Genomic DNA, 20,141 nt, shown 5'->3' with positions numbered 1-20,141 from the left:
AGAACACTGCCAAGACCGGCATTGCCGTACCGCTCTTCGAGAGGCACCTCCCGTCCCCGCATAAGCTCTTCCCCCTTTGTTGCTAACGTTCAAGCAGAGGCTGGCTGGTGAGTTTACAAGGCAAGGTCATGTTCACAAACAACGTGTCACTCGTCAATACACGGCGTATCAGCATCACCGGGCCCAAAACAGGATTCGTTTCAAGGTAGTCAGAGCAAGGCAGACAAACACGGAGCGATGCCCAGGCTCTCTCAAGAGCAGAGCCAGCGATAGCGGTTTATTTAAAGATATCTTTGCTCTGCGGGGCCCTACGCGCCACCAGACGTCCCAAACAGGGAGCCGCAGGGGCAGCTGGCCCTTCGCGGGACGTGCTGCGGCCTTCGCCGCGCCAGTTGTTTACGCACTTTACTATTTCTGCAGCTTCCGTGGCCGGAGCGCGCGAGCTGTTGATTCGCAAATGGGAGAGCCCGCCTAACCTCACTCACCAATATCCTGTCTCTCCGGCGCTGCAGGTTCCACAGAGCACGGAGAGGCAGAAGCATTAAAGGTACACAAACACTCATTTCCTCCGCCGCCCGGGAGATCATATCGACGGCGCCTTTGTTTTAATGCCAGAAATATGAAATGTTGACATGACTAAGCACACCGCTGCTGGGCAATAACCCTCTGCCCTCCGACCTCCGATCTCCTCGCCCTCCTGTTCGGTAGGTCAGCTTTGACTTGCCGCCCATTCGACCGCCTTCTACGCGCCGGTTGCTCTGCTGCGCACCATGCAACATGTCAGAGAAAGAAAAGCACCCTTTACACATGTCATTTTTTCAATGTATATAAAAAAATTATACAGCCGCTACTCCGACGTTGTGTGTGATTGTTTGAGTATCTTATAAAAAAAAGAAAAATTTGGCAGGAGGTGATCAGGATTCATCTGTACTGCGTTTTATGCACCTACTCGAGCGACGAACATCGGTGCATCAGGTGGGAAGTAACAAACTAGGTTTACTTAAGAGTCACATGTCTGCAACTATGTCTCTTTCTCCTAATGTAAAGCACAAATTGTATTTTTGCTGAGATGTACGTCGCTTTGGAGAAAAGCGTCTGCTAAATGAATAAATGTAAATGTAAATGTATTGTCACGTCCACGCTCACAACTCAACCGACAGCACCTGACTAACTGCTCACCCTTTACAAGTCCCTCCTCGGCTCTCATACCTTTGCGGAATCTCGTCAGAGACAACCGCCCTCCTTCGTGACGTCCGGTTCGCACGCGACCCTTGTTCTCAGTTCTCATCCTCCGGTTTTCGTCCCTTCGCTATGTCTCCCAACCACGTCTATGGATCTTCATTTCAACGCCGACCGCCGATCGACCGATTCTTCGCTTCGTCTCCTGACCTCGCTCACGGATCCCCTCTCTGACCCCGACCGCCGGTCGACCGACCAGCCGCCTGTCCCCGACACCGAGAACTTGCCTGATCCCCTGAATCCAGACGAATGACTCCGCACTTGGGTCCTGTCATCCCGGTTCTCTCTCGGCCTCGTATGACATGTATGTTATTGGATTTTTTTTTTCCAAAGAAACTCATAGTTTTCACACATGTTTTTTACTAAGACATTTAACAAAGGTTACAAACTTTAGTACTTTATCCAAGGATACTACAGCACATCCTCACATTTAGGCTACAAGTCTGTTGTTTAGTTCTTCCCACGTCAGTTGACATGTTGGGCAACGAGTGTTCTCCAACAGGCTCTGTTGGCACCAATGATCGCAGCACCCGTCCATTCGACGTTCGTGGTCTTGAGGCCTTCTCGGAAGGTGGAACACCACGTTTCCGGCGGTCGACCCTGTCTGCGCTTCCCCTTCGGCGGCGCCCATCGCATCGCCACCGTTGGAAATCAAACACAAGTATGTGCTTAATGTTACTTAATGTTAAATGAGCTGCATCAGATGCATCAGATTTAAAGCTCTTTTTTCCAACAGGTAATTTCAACCGAGACACCTGCGAAAAAATTTCCTCTCTGGCATCAGTTTTTCTAACATTACGTGCGGGACAAGTTGGCGTAGCTGAAGTACTTCCACGCTATAAACATTTAGATGATTGCATATCTTTACTAACTAAACGGATTTTCTTTTCCGAGCCAAAAATATTTATTTAGTGTTAAGACAAGGATTCTGAAGCTGAACCTTAGCCAAGAATTTTGCTTCTACTAACTCGATTTTAAACATAGACTGCGCCATAAAACTCTTCACAGGCCCGCTTGTAGCGTAGCTTAGGCGTGCTCTAGCTCGGGGGGGGCTGTTCGACACGCTACCGTGCAACCCTTCCTGCGGAAATGCTCTACGGCAAGAAACTGCTAGGTTAGGACCCCCAAGGTCGCGTTCCCTCAGCAAAGTCGTCAGGTTGACGCCGCGCAATGACATCGTGCTCGTCGCTAAAGGGCGGTTCGAATGCTGATACTTACAGGTAAACCGTAGTGTTTTCCTGCAGGTGCTGCAAGGGTCTCCACGTTGCACATTTCATTCTACCCCTGTGGGTGTTAGCCTGGCTGTTGGCCATCACATCTAAGCAAAATGTCTTGGTTAATCTCCTACAGCTCCTCCCTTTTCAGTTGTTAGAACTGTGCCGCTTACCGTTGACCATTTACACTCTTCGATATGCCTCACAACTTCAACATATAACACACCTTAGGGATAGAACGCTTTTCTTTACAAAGATCGCTTTTTTTAGAGGCTCTTCCCACACAGGGGGGTGGAGTGGAGCGGAGCAGTGGGTTTGGTCTGTGCCCGCTCTCTGGTGGGTCTTGGGTTCAAGTCCCGGTTTGGGTGCCTTGCGATGGACTGGCGTCCCGTCACGGGTGTGTCCCCTCCGGCTCTGCGCCCCATGTTGCAGGGTTAGGCTCCGGCTCGCCATGACACTCTCCCCTTGGGATTAGCAGTTTCAATGCGTGTGTTCTCACACAGAGCGCTTGAATGTAGGCATAGACCAAAGAAACAAGTACATCAGTAAAAGAACCTACAGAACTAGTGTAATACATTACCAATGCTTTTATAAAGCTATAAGTATGCCTACTGGGCACGGAGGAAAGGAGCAAAAACTCCCAAATGAAAGTGGAGGGAGAAAAAAAAAACCTCTGGGGGTCCAAGTGCCAATGGCTGCCCCCCCAACCCCTTAAATAGGACTTCTAAGTCAGTTTACAGGTAATAGTGGCATTGTTGGTGTCTGGTACCTTGATTCCCCAGTTCAACAAGGTACGTCTCGTCCATCAGGGCGGTTGGTCATCATCTTCAAAACCGATGTTATACTGACCTTGCAGAAATGAAAGTAACTCAGTAGCATGTGTTACTATCTGGGTGTGTGTACTACCCCGAGTTTCAGTGAAGGATTCACCTTACGACTGTATAGGATACAGTGTCTGTACCCCAAACAGCGAAGTCAGAGTCCAAGAGTAATGCAACAGTTTAATGGACAAATAGGCAGAAGGACAACTTAGATACTGTAGAAACACTTTCCTTTCCAGAGACATTTACATGGTCACAAACAGCAATAAGAAGCAAACGGACCAGGCGCAACTCCTGAAAGCAAGTGGCCATGCAAGGTGTGCAGCCCACGGGGTGGCGCGTCATTCGGTTGCGTCCGCACCCCCGCACGTGATTCAGACCCGCAGGCGCTCTCCGGCTAGGCCTGGAAGATGTCCGGTCAACATAATAAAAACACATTGCCTTATCACAGAGCTCCGCGCTGACAAACAGCCATAACATGAGTACCCTGACCCCTCCCTGGCCCTCTTCCCCAAACAAAGTAACATTCAGTGGGATTTATCGCCGACTTCTATATGACTTTATGGCTCTAACCGAATAATTCAGGGTCAGACTTTGACCCGAACGCAGGATTTACATACCCGTTTGTCGCATCCAGACTCCAAAACTGCCACGTGAGACTCGCCAACTGCATCTGGGACGAGCAGTTTCATGGCCTGGAGGGGCCACGTGGGCCAGAGCATGGGCGCTGCTGCCGGGTCTGGCTTTGAGGATGACCCAGGGTCTTCGGTCTCCTGTCCACCCAAGCAGGAAGGGTGTGCTCCTGCTGTCCGCTGCAGGTCTGCTTTCCCCCCCTGCGGTGTGGAGAGCAGAGGATGCATGTGATGAGGAAAAGCAGGATTTTCCTCCTTTGGGAGCAGGGAAGCCCTGCTAATCACACATTTCCTTCCCACAAACTTCTGCTGAGTCACCCAAGCGGACATTCAGAAAGAGGAAAAACCGAACATCTCTTTCTGACTGCTGTTACCCCAAAGAAATACCATTTTTACACAGTCTCCGGAAAGTTAGAACAGTAATATTCTTTCAAAAAAAAAAAAAACTTAGAACAAGGACTGTTGCTTTCTGTTATGCTATAGCTTAAAATCTGTATAACTTTCAATAAAGTGATCTCATAAGTTTATTCTTCTTGAGTGAGAAGGACAGCATGGCTTAAAAAGAGACTGTTTTTTTTTGGGTGGGGGGGGGGGGGGGGGGGGCTTCTTTGGCTCATACTGTGATTTACTTTTTCACTGTTCTGTTCCTGCCTAGTGGAACGAACACTTTCAGACTGACATCGATGGGAAACATTTATCTCATGCGGTCAGTAGTTTACTGTCCTTCTAAATACATGCAAAGTAATTAAAATCATACAATGATATGCATCTTGAACATACATAGTAGCAGGAAAATTTAAAAAAAGCATCAGCAATAATGTTTATGTAAACATTTATTAGAAAAACATTATTGCAAATACTTTTTGACTTACCCTTATACGCATGACAGTATTTGTCATTCCTTCAGTGAAATGGTCTGGCGGCCAGATACAGGGGGCTGATGGCAGAAAGGGGGAGCAACCTGCCTCACAGCGGACCGCTGTTTTGTAACTGCCGTGACTCACGAGTCCGGCTACAAGTGTTCCCAGGCAAAAGCCACATGTGACCTAGAAAATGGATATGAAGGGTTACTCATTAGTAGGAAGTGAGCTCCTATGATATTTAAGTTCAAACAGCGAGTCCCAGGAGCAGACAGACGCGCTCGGCCCCGCGGCGGCTAAAATCCCGGCCCCTCGCCAGCCCCAACCGCAGCGCAGGCATTGTGCAATCAAAGCCGCCTTGTGGCCAGCCTTGCTGTTTACCGCACATCACGGCACACGCATACATTTTGTTTAGAATTGCCGCGTGTTTGTAATCTTACGAGGCCGTGCTCTACAGAGACGGCCAAGCACCATCTAATGCAGTTGCCTGCGGGTAAACATTTTATGAATGAGTTTCCTCTGGCTGCTGGAGCACGGCGGACACAAGTGGCCGGGGCCACGCGTCTCCTTCCTTGTGAAGGAGGACAGCGATGCTGGAATTGGCGGGATACACGTCAAGCTGGAACACCGTCACCGAGCCATTCATCACATGACATGACTTATACAGCTTTCATAAACCTTGTGCGAAGAGGGGAGGCAGGGAGGTTGGTGAAATCATGGGCACCAAGGTCTCCTAGTCTTCAAATTTCCAGCAGAAAAAAATCATGGGCACTAAGATCAACTAGCCTTCAAATTTCCAGCAGAATAAAGTTACGGGCACCAAGGTATCCTTCTAGCAGAAAAATGAACTCTGTCATCTTCAAGGCCACTTATCAAAAGCCACCAGGTGGTTTCCATGGGTATATATTATAGGTAGGCCTATATACTGTATTATAGGGAGTTTCATGCTAAGATGACTCCAAGAAGCAGCGAGGAACAGGTAGCTACTCACGTTGCTTCTTCCAGAAGCTACACAGCAATATTAAAAAAACAGGAAAAAGGGGTGGAAATGGGTGGAAATGGGTGGTGCTGGGGAACAGTGTTTTTCCTGCCAGTTCATAATCAAGACTCGAGAACATTTCCTGTCATTGTGGGAGGCCAGTCCCATTAACCAACAAGCACCTCACCCACCCGCACAGGTACACAAAGGTCCACTTGGCACAGGCAACCCATTGTGGGACCTTCAGCTCCCTCTGATAAACATTTCATTATGAAATTCTGAAGACATTGTAAATATTTGTAGGGCATTATCACCCACCTTATCTCCGCCTGAACTCTGCGCGCCACTTGAGCAGTTGAGCTTTACTTTCTTAATGACTCTACTGGCTGTGGCCACGCAATAGAAAAGGCCATAAAACAACAGAATTGCCATCGAAAGGCTCTTGACAAGCAAACAAAGCACTCGTCTCTACAGATAACCCTCCCGTTGACCATCTGACCCCCCCAAACATCTCGACACATACTAAAGTTTTCCTTAAACGCAATTGTTGACAGCTCCTCTAATAACTAATTCAGCATAACAATTGACACCTATCCTGTCAGTCTTGCTATGGTATGATGTTACTTCAAACGTACATTTAACTGCTTAGCTCAAGCTTTACTCCAAAGCAACTTGCAATGTGAAGGTATTCGAAATTATTTACCTGTTTATAGAGCCGGGTAATTACCTTGTTCAAGGGTACTACAGCTAGAGGTGGGGAATCAAACCCACAACCTCCAGGTCCAAAGGGAGTAGCTCTAATTAATATGGTACCAGCTCTTTAGCTGTTCAACTTATACTGTTGGGTACAGTTATTTACCCATTTTATATGTGTAAGTCACCTTGGTGAATAAGGTGTGTGGGCTGATAACACTACATAGTACCCCTCAGACGGGGATGCAGTGGCACAGTGGGTTTGGCCGGGTCCTGCTTTCTGGTGGGTCTGGGGTTCGAGTCCCACTTGGGGTGCCCTCCGACGGACTGGAGTCCCCTCCAGCCCTATGCTCTGGCTCGCTGTGACCCTGCTTGGGACAAGCGGTTTCAGCCTGTGTGTGTGTGTGTGTGTGTGAGTATCCATTAGAAGGTGCTTTGGAGAAAAGTGTCTGATAAATAAATAAATGTAATGCATATGACTGGACAATCACTATGCTACTTGTTACCTCAGCACACTAATCTCATGGATCATTTTGAATAACAGTGTCAGCTAAGCCTAGAGAATGTAATAAAATTGTTAATGGAAAATATATGTGGAGAGAAATGAGTCAGTATGCAAATGAAATGAAATAATGTGAAACTTGCAAGCGATATCAATTGTGTTCGGTTTGGCTGCTGTGGAAGATGGAGTGGATGAGGGCAAGAGAGCAGGGGTTCGAGCTCCGAATGGTACAGCGAACAGGACACGTGACTGGGAGAAGCTCGGAAAGATCCCTGACGTGTGTCCCTGCCCGACAAGTTCACGTAACGAAAAGACAAAACCAAAATTCGGTGGAAAAGACGAACGGGCGCGGATGCTTTCGTCTCGCTCCCGTTAAGCGTTACACAAGCTGCACGTGACGTTTGAGGATCTCGGTGTGGTGAAGTCCAGACACACGCAACACAGGTGTCATCTCTCACCTCTTCCGATCAGCTGCTGCCCAGCAAGCGGTGGCACTTCCATCACCGTCTAACTAATGTCCTGCCAGTTCCCTCGGTGCAACTGTGCTTCCATTTAAACTCTCAGGAAAAAAGGCTGGTGTGCAGAAGCTGCGAAAGTAAGACCATGCGAGCAGTTCAGGAGTGTCTGTTCACAGGGCTGCGGCAAAGGTCCTAACCCTACGGCCTGTTACTATACCGTTACTATACTATACGACGGATCATTGGCTTCCTGATCATTAGCACTTGATCAGACCTGGAAGAATAATGGTTTTCCTGCGCAGAGGAAGCAAGCACAGCAAAGGTACAGCTCAACGTTTTAATGCGGCAACAAATTCAATATTACAATTGGGTGGCACAGTGGCAGAGCACCTGGGTGGTGCGAGAGGATGTGGGTTTGATCCCTGCTCAGTCTGTGTAGAGTTTGCATGTTCCTGGGGTGCTCTGGTTTCCTCCCACACTCCAAAGACCTGCTGTTCAGGTTCCCCCATAGTGTGTGAGTCACACAGAGAGAGTGTGTGTGTTCCACCGATGTATGGATGAGTGACCCAGTGTAATTAGTGTATCTAGCAGTGTAAGTCACCTTGGTGAATGAGGTGTGTGGGCTCAACACTACATAGAGTTCATTGGAAGTCACTCTGGAGAAAAGCATCTGCTACACACACACACACACATTGTCAGAACCGCTTGTCCCATACGGGGTCACGGGGAACCGGAGCCTACCCGGTAACACAGGGCGTAAGGCCAGAGGGGGAGGGGACACACCCAGGACGGGACGCCAGTCCGTCGCAAGGCACCCCAAGCGGGACTTGAACCCCAGACCCACCGGACAGCAGGACTGAGGTCCAACCCACTGCGCCACCGCACCCCTAAGCATCTGCTAAATAAATGTAAATTCAAATTTTCACACATTACTGTTTTTGTTTAACACAACTGCTCTGGAGTTGCAGGACTGGGAAACATAAATTATAGGATTTTCCACTGTCCACTAACAGTTATAAAGTTATGAGTGGTTCCATAGAGTTATTTAGCGTAGTTGTTAACGACACGCTGCTGATATCAGCTCTCGCATTTTGTCAGCAGCAGTTGGCGCTCGGCGCTGTACTCTGCTACAAGTTACATAAGAGCCTCTGCCAAACAGCAAAGAAATACTCGCTCTGTTCCCCAAGTCTGCGTTACAGACCGTGTTTACCCTCAGTATGCAAATTGGGTACTCGCTCGCCTCCGGAATGCAAAGAAATTAGAAACGCAGCCGCTGAACGCGTGAGCAGCATCGCCTTGCACAGAACGTGGCACAAAGATGAGAAGAGATTAATCTAGGAAGGCAGGTTTCTCAAAAGCAATCTTTGAAGACGACGTGACGCACGAGTTACAACATGCGATTCTGGAAAGGAAGCAGGTAAACGGTTTGCAGAGTTTATGAACATGGATGGAAAGGTGCTCTGGGTCCAGGAGAGAGAGACTGACACGCAGACACAAGGTTGAAGGTGTGCTAAACTCTTCTCGCTTCCCACACTCGGGAGAAGCAGCTGCTGATATTCATCTGTGATCGGGAGGTTTCACAGTTCAGTCTCTAGAGGGGCTTTACCATTATGTCCTTTTGCAAAGTACTCATAGCAAATGCCTTCAATAAAATGTCCTAATCTACAAAAGAAGTTTCGAATTTCACTTTTGGTTGGAACATATGTCACTTCTATTAGGATGGAAAATCAAAAGGCCTGCAGAAGGGTCTGTAGGAGAGCCTCTGAGCATCCAAGTTCCACACCAAGTTACAACAAAAGCAGGATTTGGGAAGTGACCCTATTCATAATGAAGAAGGAGGTGGAGCTCGAGCTGCAGAGTTTAGCTTTCCAGTGTCTTTTGTGAAAAGGAGGATAGGAACAAGAGGGTTGGATTGTCAGTTGCTCACAGTTCATCACAAGAGGTTGACAAAAAGCCACACTATCCACTCTACTCCGGCCCCAGAGAAGTGCACCACATACACTACTTTTTTCCAAAATGATTTTATTGGGAAAACTACAAAAAAAAAAAAAAAAAAAAAAAAAAAACATACAGTACAAAGTTAACAGTCTCACACTTAATTTGTAGTGAACTGACTCCCCAAAATATTTATAATACAACTCATGTCTTTTTGTCCGTTTTTAGTTACATTCAAAAAGCTTTACTTCTGATAAAAGTAGTCAAAAAGTACATAGTGCGCATCCTGTGTACCTACTATGTACAAACAAAATGTGTTCAATCACTCCCCCGTCCAGCAAGTTTGGAAGATTCAGACCATTTTAAATTGCTAAAGAAAAAGTACAAAATTATAACTAGAAAAATAGCAAACAAACAACAACAGTAGCAGAAAAAAAAAAGCCAGCTAACTGTTGCTCCAGGATATTAAGTCAAAAGTGGTAACAACCTGGTAAATAGTAATTCAAACCCAACACTACATTCAATTCAACTGGTTTAGAAATATACATGTATGAAAATACTTTATTTGGTTAATCTTAAGGCATGAAAGATGGACCCCTGTAGGCACTAAACAATAACACTGGGGTACAAGGGACTGCTACATTCTCTAGCACGTGGCTGGAATCACAGTGTGGACCACGTGCAAAAAAAAATACTTTTTTGGTTAATTTATTTACTTGGGTTCTTTGTCACTGAAGTCTGATCTTTTGAAAAGCTTAAGGCTAGCTGTTTGGACGGCCTAAAAATCTTTTATACATTCTACAGAAATGCCTAGAGGGATTCTCAAAAAAAAAAAAAACACCTTCCACAGCATTGACACTCGACCTCCAAACAAATCGCAATCAAGCAAACTTTTTAATAAACGTAAACAAGGAAAAATTAATGAAATAAATATCACATACAATCTCTTAAATTAAGATTTTAACTCATTTACAATAAAATAACCAAGTGAAGTTACAAAACAATATATATTACTGTGAAAAGAACATACACTCCACTTTATGCAGATTAATAATGGCGATCATAATTTAAACATAAAAGAATATAGATCTATTGCTTCATCATACTCGATAAATACAGTATGGACACAAAAAAGGAAATTACCAATGTAGCCTATACTTTTTCACAAGATAATAAATAAGTTAAATAGTTCATAGCAAGTTAGGCACTGCTATGTGATCACTCAAAATAGCTAAAAAAATATATTCAACCATCATCAGCAGTGATTTCCCAAACAAACAAACCAAACAAACTGAGTGCTTCCAACTGCAACTAACTCGACGAACCAAACAAGCCACTGGGTGGCGCTGTCATACGTCAACGTTTCGGAATGGAAAATTCTTAAGCTGTTGTAAAAACTCAAAACTTTGAAGAACATTGTCAAGGCATATTCTTGGCAGGATGGATTTTTTTTTTTTTTTTTTTTTTCTTTTTCTTTCTTTCTTTCTTTCTTTCAATTTAAAAACCGCTTAGTCTCTTCGTCTAAAAGGAGGAAGATATCGATCTTGCCCCACAATCTTGTTTGTGGAGAGTGTAGTTTGCCGTCAATTTCAACTGTAAAAAGTTTAAGTCACAGATGGAATGCCTTCTGTTTGATGTCTACTGCGTACACACAGCTAACGTTACAGAAAACAGACTAATGCCATGTCAAGGATAGGATTCTCTGTTCCCCGGTGCGCTTTTATTAAGAGATCTGGCTGCGTTTCTACTTTGATCGTTATTAACAGTTGCAGGTGGTCGTCGGGGAGACGATAGTGCCGACCGCCGGAATCTCGCGTCCTTCCCGTCCCTCTGTTGCAGAACAAAATAAACAAACAAACGAAAGACAAACAAAAAGGAGTCCAGCCAAAGAGTTCGTCGTCATTCGTCTGAGATCGACAGCCTGCTGAAGATGGGCAGACGTCTCCCGGCGTCCAGGCTCGGGGACTCGGAGCCGCTGAGGCTGCCGGAGGAGCTGAGGGAGCCGCTAGCGTAACTGTCGCGGTCCGACAGCGAGTCGGGCGGGCTGGGCGGCGAGTCGAACACCGGCGACTCGGAGAGGCGGCGAAGGGCCTGCAGGTGCGCCGCGGGGTACGGGGGCGACGGCGGACACACATGGCCAGCGTTCTGCAGGTTCCCGTAGTAGGCGCCGTTCTGCAGGTTCCCGCAGTAGCCGCCGTGCGTGTGGACGGCCAGCGGGGCCAGCAGGCTTTTCAGCTCCTGCCCGGGGAAGGAGAAGGCGCCGTTCACGCAGGACACTGAGCCGGGCGACAGCACCTCCTCGTAGAAGCCGGGGGAGCAGGACGAGTTGGAGCAGGAGGAGGAGGAGCAGCAGGAGGAGGATGAGGAGGAGGAGGAGGAGGCGGGCGGCGGGGTGCGGGACGTGGGGTTCTCCAGCAAAGCCGCCTCGAGTCCGTGGTGGTTCGAGAAGCCGTTAAAGCTGAGGCTGTGGTGCAGCTTGGGTCGCTCCCTCTGCGCGAAGGCGCACAGCTCCCGCGCCGACTTGGGATCGCCCTGCACGTTCGCGTTGGCGGGGGGCGCGGGCCTGCGCTCGTCCGCGTTGTGGATGAAGTGACAGCGCGGGCCGTACGGGCAGAAGCCGATCGTGTGGAACGTGCGGCACGGCTCGGTCTTGTACTTGGGGTGGCGGGACAGACTCCTGAGCTCGTGGTAGCCGTGCGCGAACTGGCACTTCTCGCCGTACTTGCACGCGCCGCTCTCCTCGAACGGCCGGCACAGCTCCGTCTTGTAGCGGGTCGAGTTGATCTGGGAGCCGGGCTTCTGCTGCAGCACCTGGAGCTGCTGGCTGCGCTCGCCAGTCTCGCTGTAGGCGCGATCGCGGAACTTGTTCTCTTTATTCATGGCGGCGGTGGCGCTCGCCGAGCTGCTCTCCTTCAGGTTGCTGTAGGGATTCGCCGGGAACTTGTTGCTGTTGCTCAGAGAGTCCGCGCTGCTGATGGAGTTCCTCCGGAAGAAGCCCGGTGCGTAGGAACAACTGCTGGAGGTGCTGGAGGTGGAAACCGGGGCGCCCACCGCCTTTTTATCCAGCATGCTGTTCAGATGGATTGCATTTATGTTCAGGCTTTTATCCTGCTGTTGCAAAAAAAGAAAGAAAAAAAAAAAAGGTAAAGAAAAAAAGATCTCAGTTAAAGAGCAACAGGTTGGACCATACGTTTGAAAATAAATGCATAAATATGATGAAGCAGACATGCGATGAGAGTTTTAGACATGAGGACAGCGTGGCACTTTGTCACCACTTTCGACGTGTTGCTCGCCACGCCAGCTGTCAAACTACTTTACTCTCGAACACAGTTAAAGCGCTCACTAGTAGCGAGAGACAACGAGCGAGTCCCGCTCTGATTTTTTTTTGGAAGAAATGGTTACCTTATACAACATGTCGAAGTCGTAGAAGGCGGACAGAATGGTTGCAGACATGTCTTCTTCTTGAAGCTTGTGGCGCAGCTGCTGCTCTCTCATGGAGGATCAACCGGGACCCCAGACTGACCGGGAGCAACTTTTCAAAAAAGTTATCTGATCTGGCCACGACTGAAGAGTGGAAAACAGCAATGGAGAGACGAGGAGGGAGGAAAAAAAAAAGGTGCAGTTCCAAAAGTGATCCGACACTAAGTAGAAAAAGTGTATCTTGTTTCGTGCTGTTGTTTTGCTGGGGGGTAAAAACTTCGTAGAGAACCGCCGAGCCCGTCTGCTGCAGCCGGGCGCTCGCCTCGTACATTGTATATAAACGCTCTGTAGCTGCGCACGAGGGCGGAGCTTCGCCGCCTGGAGCTGCTCCACGAGCTCCGGCGGGCCACGCCTCTCTCTTTTCGAACCGCGCAGCAACGCTGGTTGGTCGCCCCTCCCCCCCCGCGCGCTCAGCTTCACCCCCCCCCCAAACCAAACGTTTTTTTTTTTTTTTCGTCAGCTGCAGGGGTCGAAATCACGACGCGGGAACGCGCAGGGTGCGTGCGCAGCCTTTCAGAAAGTTGGGGGAAAGTTCTGTCGGCGGCTCTTCATTGAGGAAAAGATCTGAAGGCTGCAAAAGCTGTTGTGTTTTCTCACATTTTCTTTGCTTCTGGTAATATTAGAGACGCATCAATAATATTTGATAAACCTGGAATAAGTGTATATATAAGTATGCCTGCGAAAACAATGACAAAGATTTCCCGTATTTACTGTGTCGCAGAGTGAGGGCGTTCGGTTTACTGATTACGGATTTCCCGAAAGTTCTTCGCCATTTCTTAAAACGAATTCATACATCATACTTCACGTATTAACCTTACTACTCTCCTGCCTTTTTACTTTCACCAACTAGCACGTTCGGTAGCCTACACTTTACTGGCAACTGTTTTTCTTTTTTACTTGCACCCTCACCCTGTAGCCAGCTATTTGGTAATAATGAACTAAGATAAAACCCAGCACGTGTTTCGACACAAAGTTAAAAGATGGACTAATTCATAACGTCTAACACACACATGAAGCACGCCCCGCTCCTCTTCGTGTCCAGAAAAACAGGGGAACGGCTCAACTCTCCGCAAACATCCGAGAAGCTCGGTGTGGAAAACCGCAGCGTTCCCGATGCGGGAGCGCTGCGTGACACAGTGGCCGCTAAAGAGACGCTACGTGGGCGCACCGCTCACACACACACACACCGCGGTTACTGCCGCGCAGACTAACCGAAAGCGCAGAGCACCACGGCATTTGAATACGTAAATGTACTTATGAGTGCGTCCCTCGAGAAGAACTGCGGATTTTATGCGAACACCGAACTGCCAAACTTGCCGAATTTCGTGGACCGACCGAGCGCGCCCGCGCGCGAGCAGCCCGCCTTCGGGCACTTCGCGCGGTGCGTCGCGTGCGGCACCTGCGAGACACGAGCGGGAACTGGGTGGAAGAGAGGGACGTACGGTCTAGATCGCAACCGCATCCCCTCGATTCCCTGTCCCCGCTGCGTGGGCTCGCTGTCACGCCTTTCCCCTCTTAAAACAGCACGCGTGGGCTGCAGCGAGGCAGCCTCTGACCGGTGGCCCACCTTTTAAGTTTTAAGCAGGCTGACGTTCTCTTGCATTGTACTACGTAGGACTTATCGTGTATTTTCTGACACGTTTTAATCGGGACGGTGTCGCGTCGAGTCAGTGGAATGAGGTGAACACTTCCAAGGGGAGTTCAGCACAAGACAGACTTGTGTGTGAACGCGCATGGCGAAGAAAAGCCCACGGTTCTTCCCGGGAGCAGCGGGCGCAGCTAACACCTCCCCGTCTCCTGACACTGTTGTTGAGCAATCGCGGATCCGGGAAACCGTGACTCCCGCCGCTGAGGTGCGGAGGAATGCGACGCGCCCTCGCGCTCTTCGGGCGGTGCAACAGCGCTCCCTGGCGTCGAAACTCGCCTCAGCCGCGTTGTTCCCCAAACACCTTGTCGCGGTTCCGCAGCGGTCACCACCAAGTCCTTAACGTGTCCTTCTAATAAAAGCCACAGAGTTTTAATAAGCATCCAAAAACTTGCGTGATTCTGTCTAACTCACACGACTTCGTTGACATTTACATGCATCCCCGAACACCCTGCGGAGGAGCACAACGCCATAGATTGCGCTTATAAAACGTTTTGCGTGACGAAAATACGTCAGTCAGTCAGCCCAAAAGTGCAAACTTCAAGTTCTCCACCACATCTAGTTTAAAAGTTGAAGCTTCTTTCGCCTCTAAACCGTTGGCAGCATCGAGGCCTGCAGATCTTACAGTCGTCCGGCGCTATTTGCGGAAGGCCGCAGCGCGACCATTTCTCTTTATAGAACGCAACAATTTTAAGAACTTTATCGCCATAAATTGCCAGCTCCAATGACTTTCCTAACCACAAAAACAACTCAATTTGGACGATAAAGCTTTCTTCACAGATTCAGAAAAAAAAAGGAAAAAAAAACTGTTGCATGCGTTTCCGGAGACGTGGGTGATGTCTGCATGACTACATTCCATGGATTATACCAGTGAAGGATTAACTGCTCAGCAAAGGTGGGGGGTGTTGGGTGTTGGTGGGGGGCAGCAACTACAGAAAACAAGTGACATAATACACTGGAATTTACTACAAACCCTCAATTTAGCATTTACACTGTGCAGGGAACGCTTTTGAAGAACATCTTAATGCGAAGGACAGGCTCGATGTGGAGCCCACGAACAGAGCTCCATCCACAGAAACCACTCATGCATTGCATTGCCTGTGTTTTTACTAGGGATATTCAGGCATTCCAAAACATTACATCACTTCACAGAGAAGAAAAAAAAAAAAAAAGTAAAGTACAGTCCTACTAGTACTACATCGCAGGCCATTCTGCCAGTTGGTCACAGTGGCACCCGCTGGACAGTGACTCTTTGTAAGGGTACGGTTGTGTAACCGAGGTTTATTGCGTGAAGAGCAAGGCTCAGGAAGCCAACTACTTTTTTTCTCCGCTCTTCTAGAAGTTTAATGAAACGTTTACTGAATTAGCTTCCCATCCCTTCTTCTGTTTTTTTCTTTTTTTTTTTGGAGGGAGGGAAAGCACACTTGTTCCTTCGGAGGATCTTGAATTCGTGAATGTGCTGCAGATCAAAACTATCTGCCAAAACGACTAAAATTACCTTCCGGAGACCTTAAAGCAGGGTTTCCAAAGCAGCCCGCTTGTAGAAAAAGGTACGTCTTGAAGCAATAAGGGGTGCGCAAAGATGTTTTGTTCTCCTGAAGGCCACAGCAGACGGAGAAGCCTGGGAAGGGATCAGGTGATTGGGTTCATGTAGAGCAGAGAGAAAGTGCTTGCGGTATTTCGAGGAGGGATGGGCAGAGTTAGCCCAGTGACCTTGTCATACATATTAACTACACTCCACTTAATGCCTAATCCAAAGTGGCTGAAACAAGGCCGCGTTTCCCCTCTCGCCACAGAAACGACCTCAGAGGAGAGCTTTCCACCTGCTTGTGGCACAAAACAAAAAGCATTAAGACCCCTCTAAGTTACCCCCAGGTGCACCAACATCCTTCATTGCTCCTGGCCCTCCTAAACTGTTAAATAAGGCTACTGTGCGATTTCAGCTTTTTCACTATTGCTTTTATCTTCACCTATTAACATCATCACGTTGCTTTGCCTTTGCAAAGAGTCTAGTATACAGTCAACTCTCGTTTATCCTTTTGTACAGCACCCCGTGGGACTGTGTGAGAAGAGCGCTCTATAAAAATAAAATTGAATTGAATATCCTTTATGTGCATGAGTGCCGTTGGGTTCACATGTAATGTTTATGTTTTACCTATTTAGACAAACATTTTCCTGTAATAATGAAGTACCCATCTCAAAAGTACTGCACCATGGTCTCGAAGTTGAAGCACTGGGTTAAAAATTAAGAAATCACTATGTTAACTTTCCCCCCCAAAATTTCTGAATAGGCCTGCCTAGCTATGACTCAGTTATTAGTCCTCTTTCAAAAATGTATAAAGAGCACTCCAGCTACAGACTCCATTCACAAAAAAACTTATTTTTTTGGTCTAGTAAGGACTAATCGACACCAACCAGCTATAAGCTAAATTTTCTTCTGAGCAATCATTGTCTCCGAAACCTGGGCATAACTACAGGTGGGCCTTGCTCACATTAAACATTGTGATTGTTCATTAAATATTTATATATACTGAGAAATGTTCATTAAACCCTGGTATTAGTAGCATGATGTCAATCTGAGTGGCAGTGCAAAGCATGCAAGGCAGAAACAAAAGTATATACAAAAGGTCTTTGTAACACTGTGCCTACTATACAGTGTCCTGAGTTTACAATCATGTAGAAATGCATGTGTTGATGAGGCGACTATGTGCATTGCTCATTAAGGCAAGTGGCAAAAGCCAGAACACAGACAAACCCGGAAAGAGTTAATGCATAACTGGACTGCATATTCGGCGAAGGAGGTACAAAGAGTTGCAGACAGTAAACCGGGCCCCTAAAGAAACTGAAGGCAGACAGGCGCTCACACACGCACACAGACACACACATCTCATTGTGACATCTAACTCGAAGGCATTTATATTCAACAGCCCACAACCGTGTGAATTTTGTTACAATCGGCTTTTTATTTTAATTATAAAAACACTTGAACTCATTTTACCCTTGTTTTTACAAATAAACTATTAAAATCACTACAACCAAATTAAAACAATCATATGAAAAGGCCTTTAAAACCGAAAGCTCGAAGCGTTACAGAAATACATTTTCTTAACAATGAGTAAGGACTGAATCACAAAAACAGAACTACATCAAATGCCCCAAGAGATACTGAGAAAGTGGGGTCAACTCAAAGTTAAAGGGAGGTGAGGGGCACATGAGGGTACCAATGTGGCTTCTCAGGCTTGGGCCAGTAGACGCAGTGAGCCCACCACCTCCAGGGTAAGCGCCGCCCTTTCACTTAGCACAGTCAGTCGCTCATGTTCGGCTGTGCAGGAGAACTGAGGCAGTGGTGGCAGGGCCTGGAGTGACCAACCTGTAGCCTGGGCACGGCTCTCTGCTCGGGATGAGAGCTCATCCAGCTGCCCTCGGCTCACCTCGCCTACACCCAGCAGACGCAATAGGCAGGAGAGATGCCTGTGCAGCAGCCGTGCCCACTTCAGAGGCTCCGCCCACAGGTTCAGCTCACCTTTCTCAAACAAGAAGTCTTCATCCTGGTCACATGAACAAAAAGTTCAGCAGAAGTTAACACATATTTGGTCACAATGATTCTTCCTCAAGTCATGACCAAGATGTCACCTTTGTCGATGATTGACTATACTCTCTGCTAGCATTAAACAGAATCTGACATTACCGCTACTCCCACAGCATGGCAGCGCTAGGTTCAAAGGTCATTACCAGGCTAGCCATCTCTTCTGGCTCTCTCTCTAGTGCAGCATCTCCCAGGAGCCAGTCAGCCAGGATGAAGACTCCAGTTGATACTTGCCCCCACACCCGAAACAGCTGGCACAGAAGCCCTACCCCGAGTTCGAGAGCCACAGAGGAGCACACACCAGTCCAGGGCACCTCTGAAGGGAAACAGAGAAAGTTTACAAGAGGAATAAGTAAAACAGTGTTAACAAGACAGTGAAAGGACACATTTCTAGATGGCATCAAAATGGTGCAGTGGGCCTGGAAGCAGTGCCATTGGGCTCACGAATGGTAAACCTGCTCCCAATCTGGGTTGTCCGCATGAGGATAAACGTGCAGCAGAAACATATGATGGATGTCTCTCTCCCCCCCTCTCATATTCTTGCCCGTGTGTGTGTTCCCTTCATGCTGAGTCTGGAACTCATTCTGCGAAATAGAACTATAACTCATAAAACCACACATAGACGCACATATCATGGCTGAAACTCACAGAAAGTAAAGAGGGCTTATGGAGGCTGTGCTTGACATGATCCGGATAGACAGGAACCAAAAAAAAAAAAATCGTAAGAGAATTCCAGCACCAAGAAAGAGTTTAGAAATATGTCTATGACTACTGTAGTCTAATGACTACATTGGCACCGATCAAATTTGTCTTAAGTGTATGGCAATTTTATTCCAAGCAGTTTCAGGCACGTAGCCTACTTTACATAAATCCTGCAGCACACAGCTTGCACCGCAGCCCTGGACTAAATTATGACAAAGATGTTCATGCCCAACTGAATAGGAGTCTTCTTTAGCAAGTTAGCAAGTACCATCTCTTGTGTTTCATTTTCATTTATTAATTTAACAAATGGTGTTACCTAAAGAGGCTTACATGTTGATAACATACCTACTGTAAGTGCAGTAAAATAAAATGAGTCATTGATACACCCATACAAGTACTCAAGTGAAGTATACTACAAAGCCTACATAAAACTGCTTACACTGTTCAGTACATTTACTGTACTTCTGCCGCTTTTCAATTAGCGACTGCCGCAAACATATGGGCCTCCCAACATTCTTTACTCTGAATTACAAATAAGTTACAGGTGAAATTCAGGCCAACGCGATGCACAAAGTTCGGCCAGCCTGCATACGGCATTATTGTGGCCTTCGCAGTTCCAAGCACAGTAATAGGGCCTTCCCACACCGAAGTGACAGTGTCACGGCACTTCTCAAATCACGGTGTTCTCTTGTGAGCCTGCCCATTCATCTTACCGATGAGACCGCATGCCTTCTGCCGGGCCACTCGTGAGACTTTAAAAACATAATAGGTTGAAATTTAAGATGTTTTCAATTTCCATAGTTCAAGGTTTCACACTTGGGTGATGTGATTTCCCCAAATTCAGCTTATAGCCAAGTGACCCTCCCCCCTCCCACCTCGCTTTTGTGTATATGTGTGGATGCTTTAATCCAGTGCTTTTTTTTTTTTCTTTTTTTTATCCACAGGGTAAAGCCATTGCTTTCCCACCAGCAGATGGGCTTACGGGAAGAAGAGGCTGAGTTGGGGGTGTTTAGCTGGACAAAGTGACAATGGAATGGGCCATTGTCTTTCACTCTTCGTGTGTGTGTCAAAGCCAAACATCAAAAACTATTAACTGAACGAACAAAATAAAGGGAAACACAATCAAAAATGTGTTTTGACTGACAAAACATTTAACACATACAAACCATATGCTAATATTTTCCATTAAGTCCAATTCGCTATATATTTGACAAAAGGAGGTAAGAGTCAGAGGAAGGGTTTCACTTAAAGTTGTTTCATGCCGTGTTGATAATAATTGTTTTTCTCAACATCTGCACACTTACTGCACTATAAAGCAACAAACTCCACAATATGTGGGGATATTTCTGCTCAAATTGGGGGTTGAATTCCATGGGAGGAGGACAGTTAATTCCC

At 47.2% G+C, this 20,141-nt stretch overlaps 2 protein-coding genes and 2 long non-coding RNA genes across 8 annotated transcripts in view; 1 reads left to right on the top strand and 3 right to left on the bottom strand.

The window, feature by feature from the left end:
* Positions 1-467: 467 nt before the first annotated feature.
* On the top strand, positions 468-2,644 carry LOC108942729 (uncharacterized). Its single transcript, XR_001966729.2, has 3 exons — positions 468-704; positions 1,439-1,543; positions 1,742-2,644. It is a non-coding gene; the product is annotated as an uncharacterized LOC108942729 (long non-coding RNA).
* Positions 2,645-2,857: 213 nt separating this feature from the next.
* Positions 2,858-4,884, bottom strand: LOC108942728 (uncharacterized). The gene is made up of 3 exons (XR_001966727.2): positions 4,779-4,884; positions 3,223-4,107; positions 2,858-2,960 (listed from the first exon to the last, which is right to left on the bottom strand). It is a non-coding gene; the product is annotated as an uncharacterized LOC108942728 (long non-coding RNA).
* Positions 4,885-9,490: 4,606 nt separating this feature from the next.
* LOC108942668 (mRNA decay activator protein ZFP36L2-A-like) lies at positions 9,491-13,152 on the bottom strand. Of its 2 annotated transcripts, none has more exons than XM_029254466.1 (2): positions 12,736-13,152; positions 9,491-12,441 (listed from the first exon to the last, which is right to left on the bottom strand). In XM_029254466.1, exons 1-2 carry the CDS (start codon positions 12,826-12,828, stop codon positions 11,233-11,235), a joined length of 1,302 nt encoding a protein of 433 aa, XP_029110299.1. In that variant the 5' UTR covers positions 12,829-13,152; the 3' UTR covers positions 9,491-11,232. The 2 variants fall into 2 exon arrangements, with proteins under 2 accessions (XP_029110299.1, XP_029110298.1); XM_029254465.1 differs by having other exon boundaries at positions 9,491-12,444; positions 12,736-13,151.
* A 3,992-nt stretch (positions 13,153-17,144) lies between these two features.
* thada (THADA armadillo repeat containing) overlaps positions 17,145-20,141 on the bottom strand; it is a 63,197-nt gene continuing 60,200 nt past the window's right edge. For 3 of the 4 annotated variants that reach the window (XM_018724998.2, XM_018725000.2, XM_018725001.2), the window contains 2 exons: positions 18,191-18,360; positions 17,145-18,006 (listed from right to left, as the gene is read on the bottom strand). In XM_018724998.2, coding sequence (XP_018580514.2) covers positions 17,692-18,006; positions 18,191-18,360 — 485 coding nt within the window. In that variant the 3' untranslated portion in view covers positions 17,145-17,691. The remainder of the gene's footprint in view (positions 18,007-18,190; positions 18,361-20,141) is intronic. The other variant, XM_018724997.2, reaches the window with a different exon arrangement.

Source organism: Scleropages formosus, chromosome 8 (assembly GCF_900964775.1).
Source record: "Scleropages formosus chromosome 8, fSclFor1.1, whole genome shotgun sequence".
In the NCBI taxonomy this organism is placed as follows: Eukaryota; Metazoa; Chordata; class Actinopteri; order Osteoglossiformes; family Osteoglossidae; genus Scleropages; species Scleropages formosus.
The sequence above is the reverse complement of the archived record's forward strand: the minus strand, read 5'-3'. Positions and strand labels throughout refer to the sequence as shown.

Coding starts and splice junctions, on each gene's coding strand:
- LOC108942668 (XM_029254465.1), bottom strand. CDS start 12,828: ATGAGAGAGCAGCAGCTGCGCCACAAGCTTCAAGAAGAAGACATGTCT. Junction 12,445..12,735: donor ACTTCGACATGTTGTATAAG/GTAACCATTTCT, acceptor TTTTTGCAACAG/CAGGATAAAAGCCTGAACAT.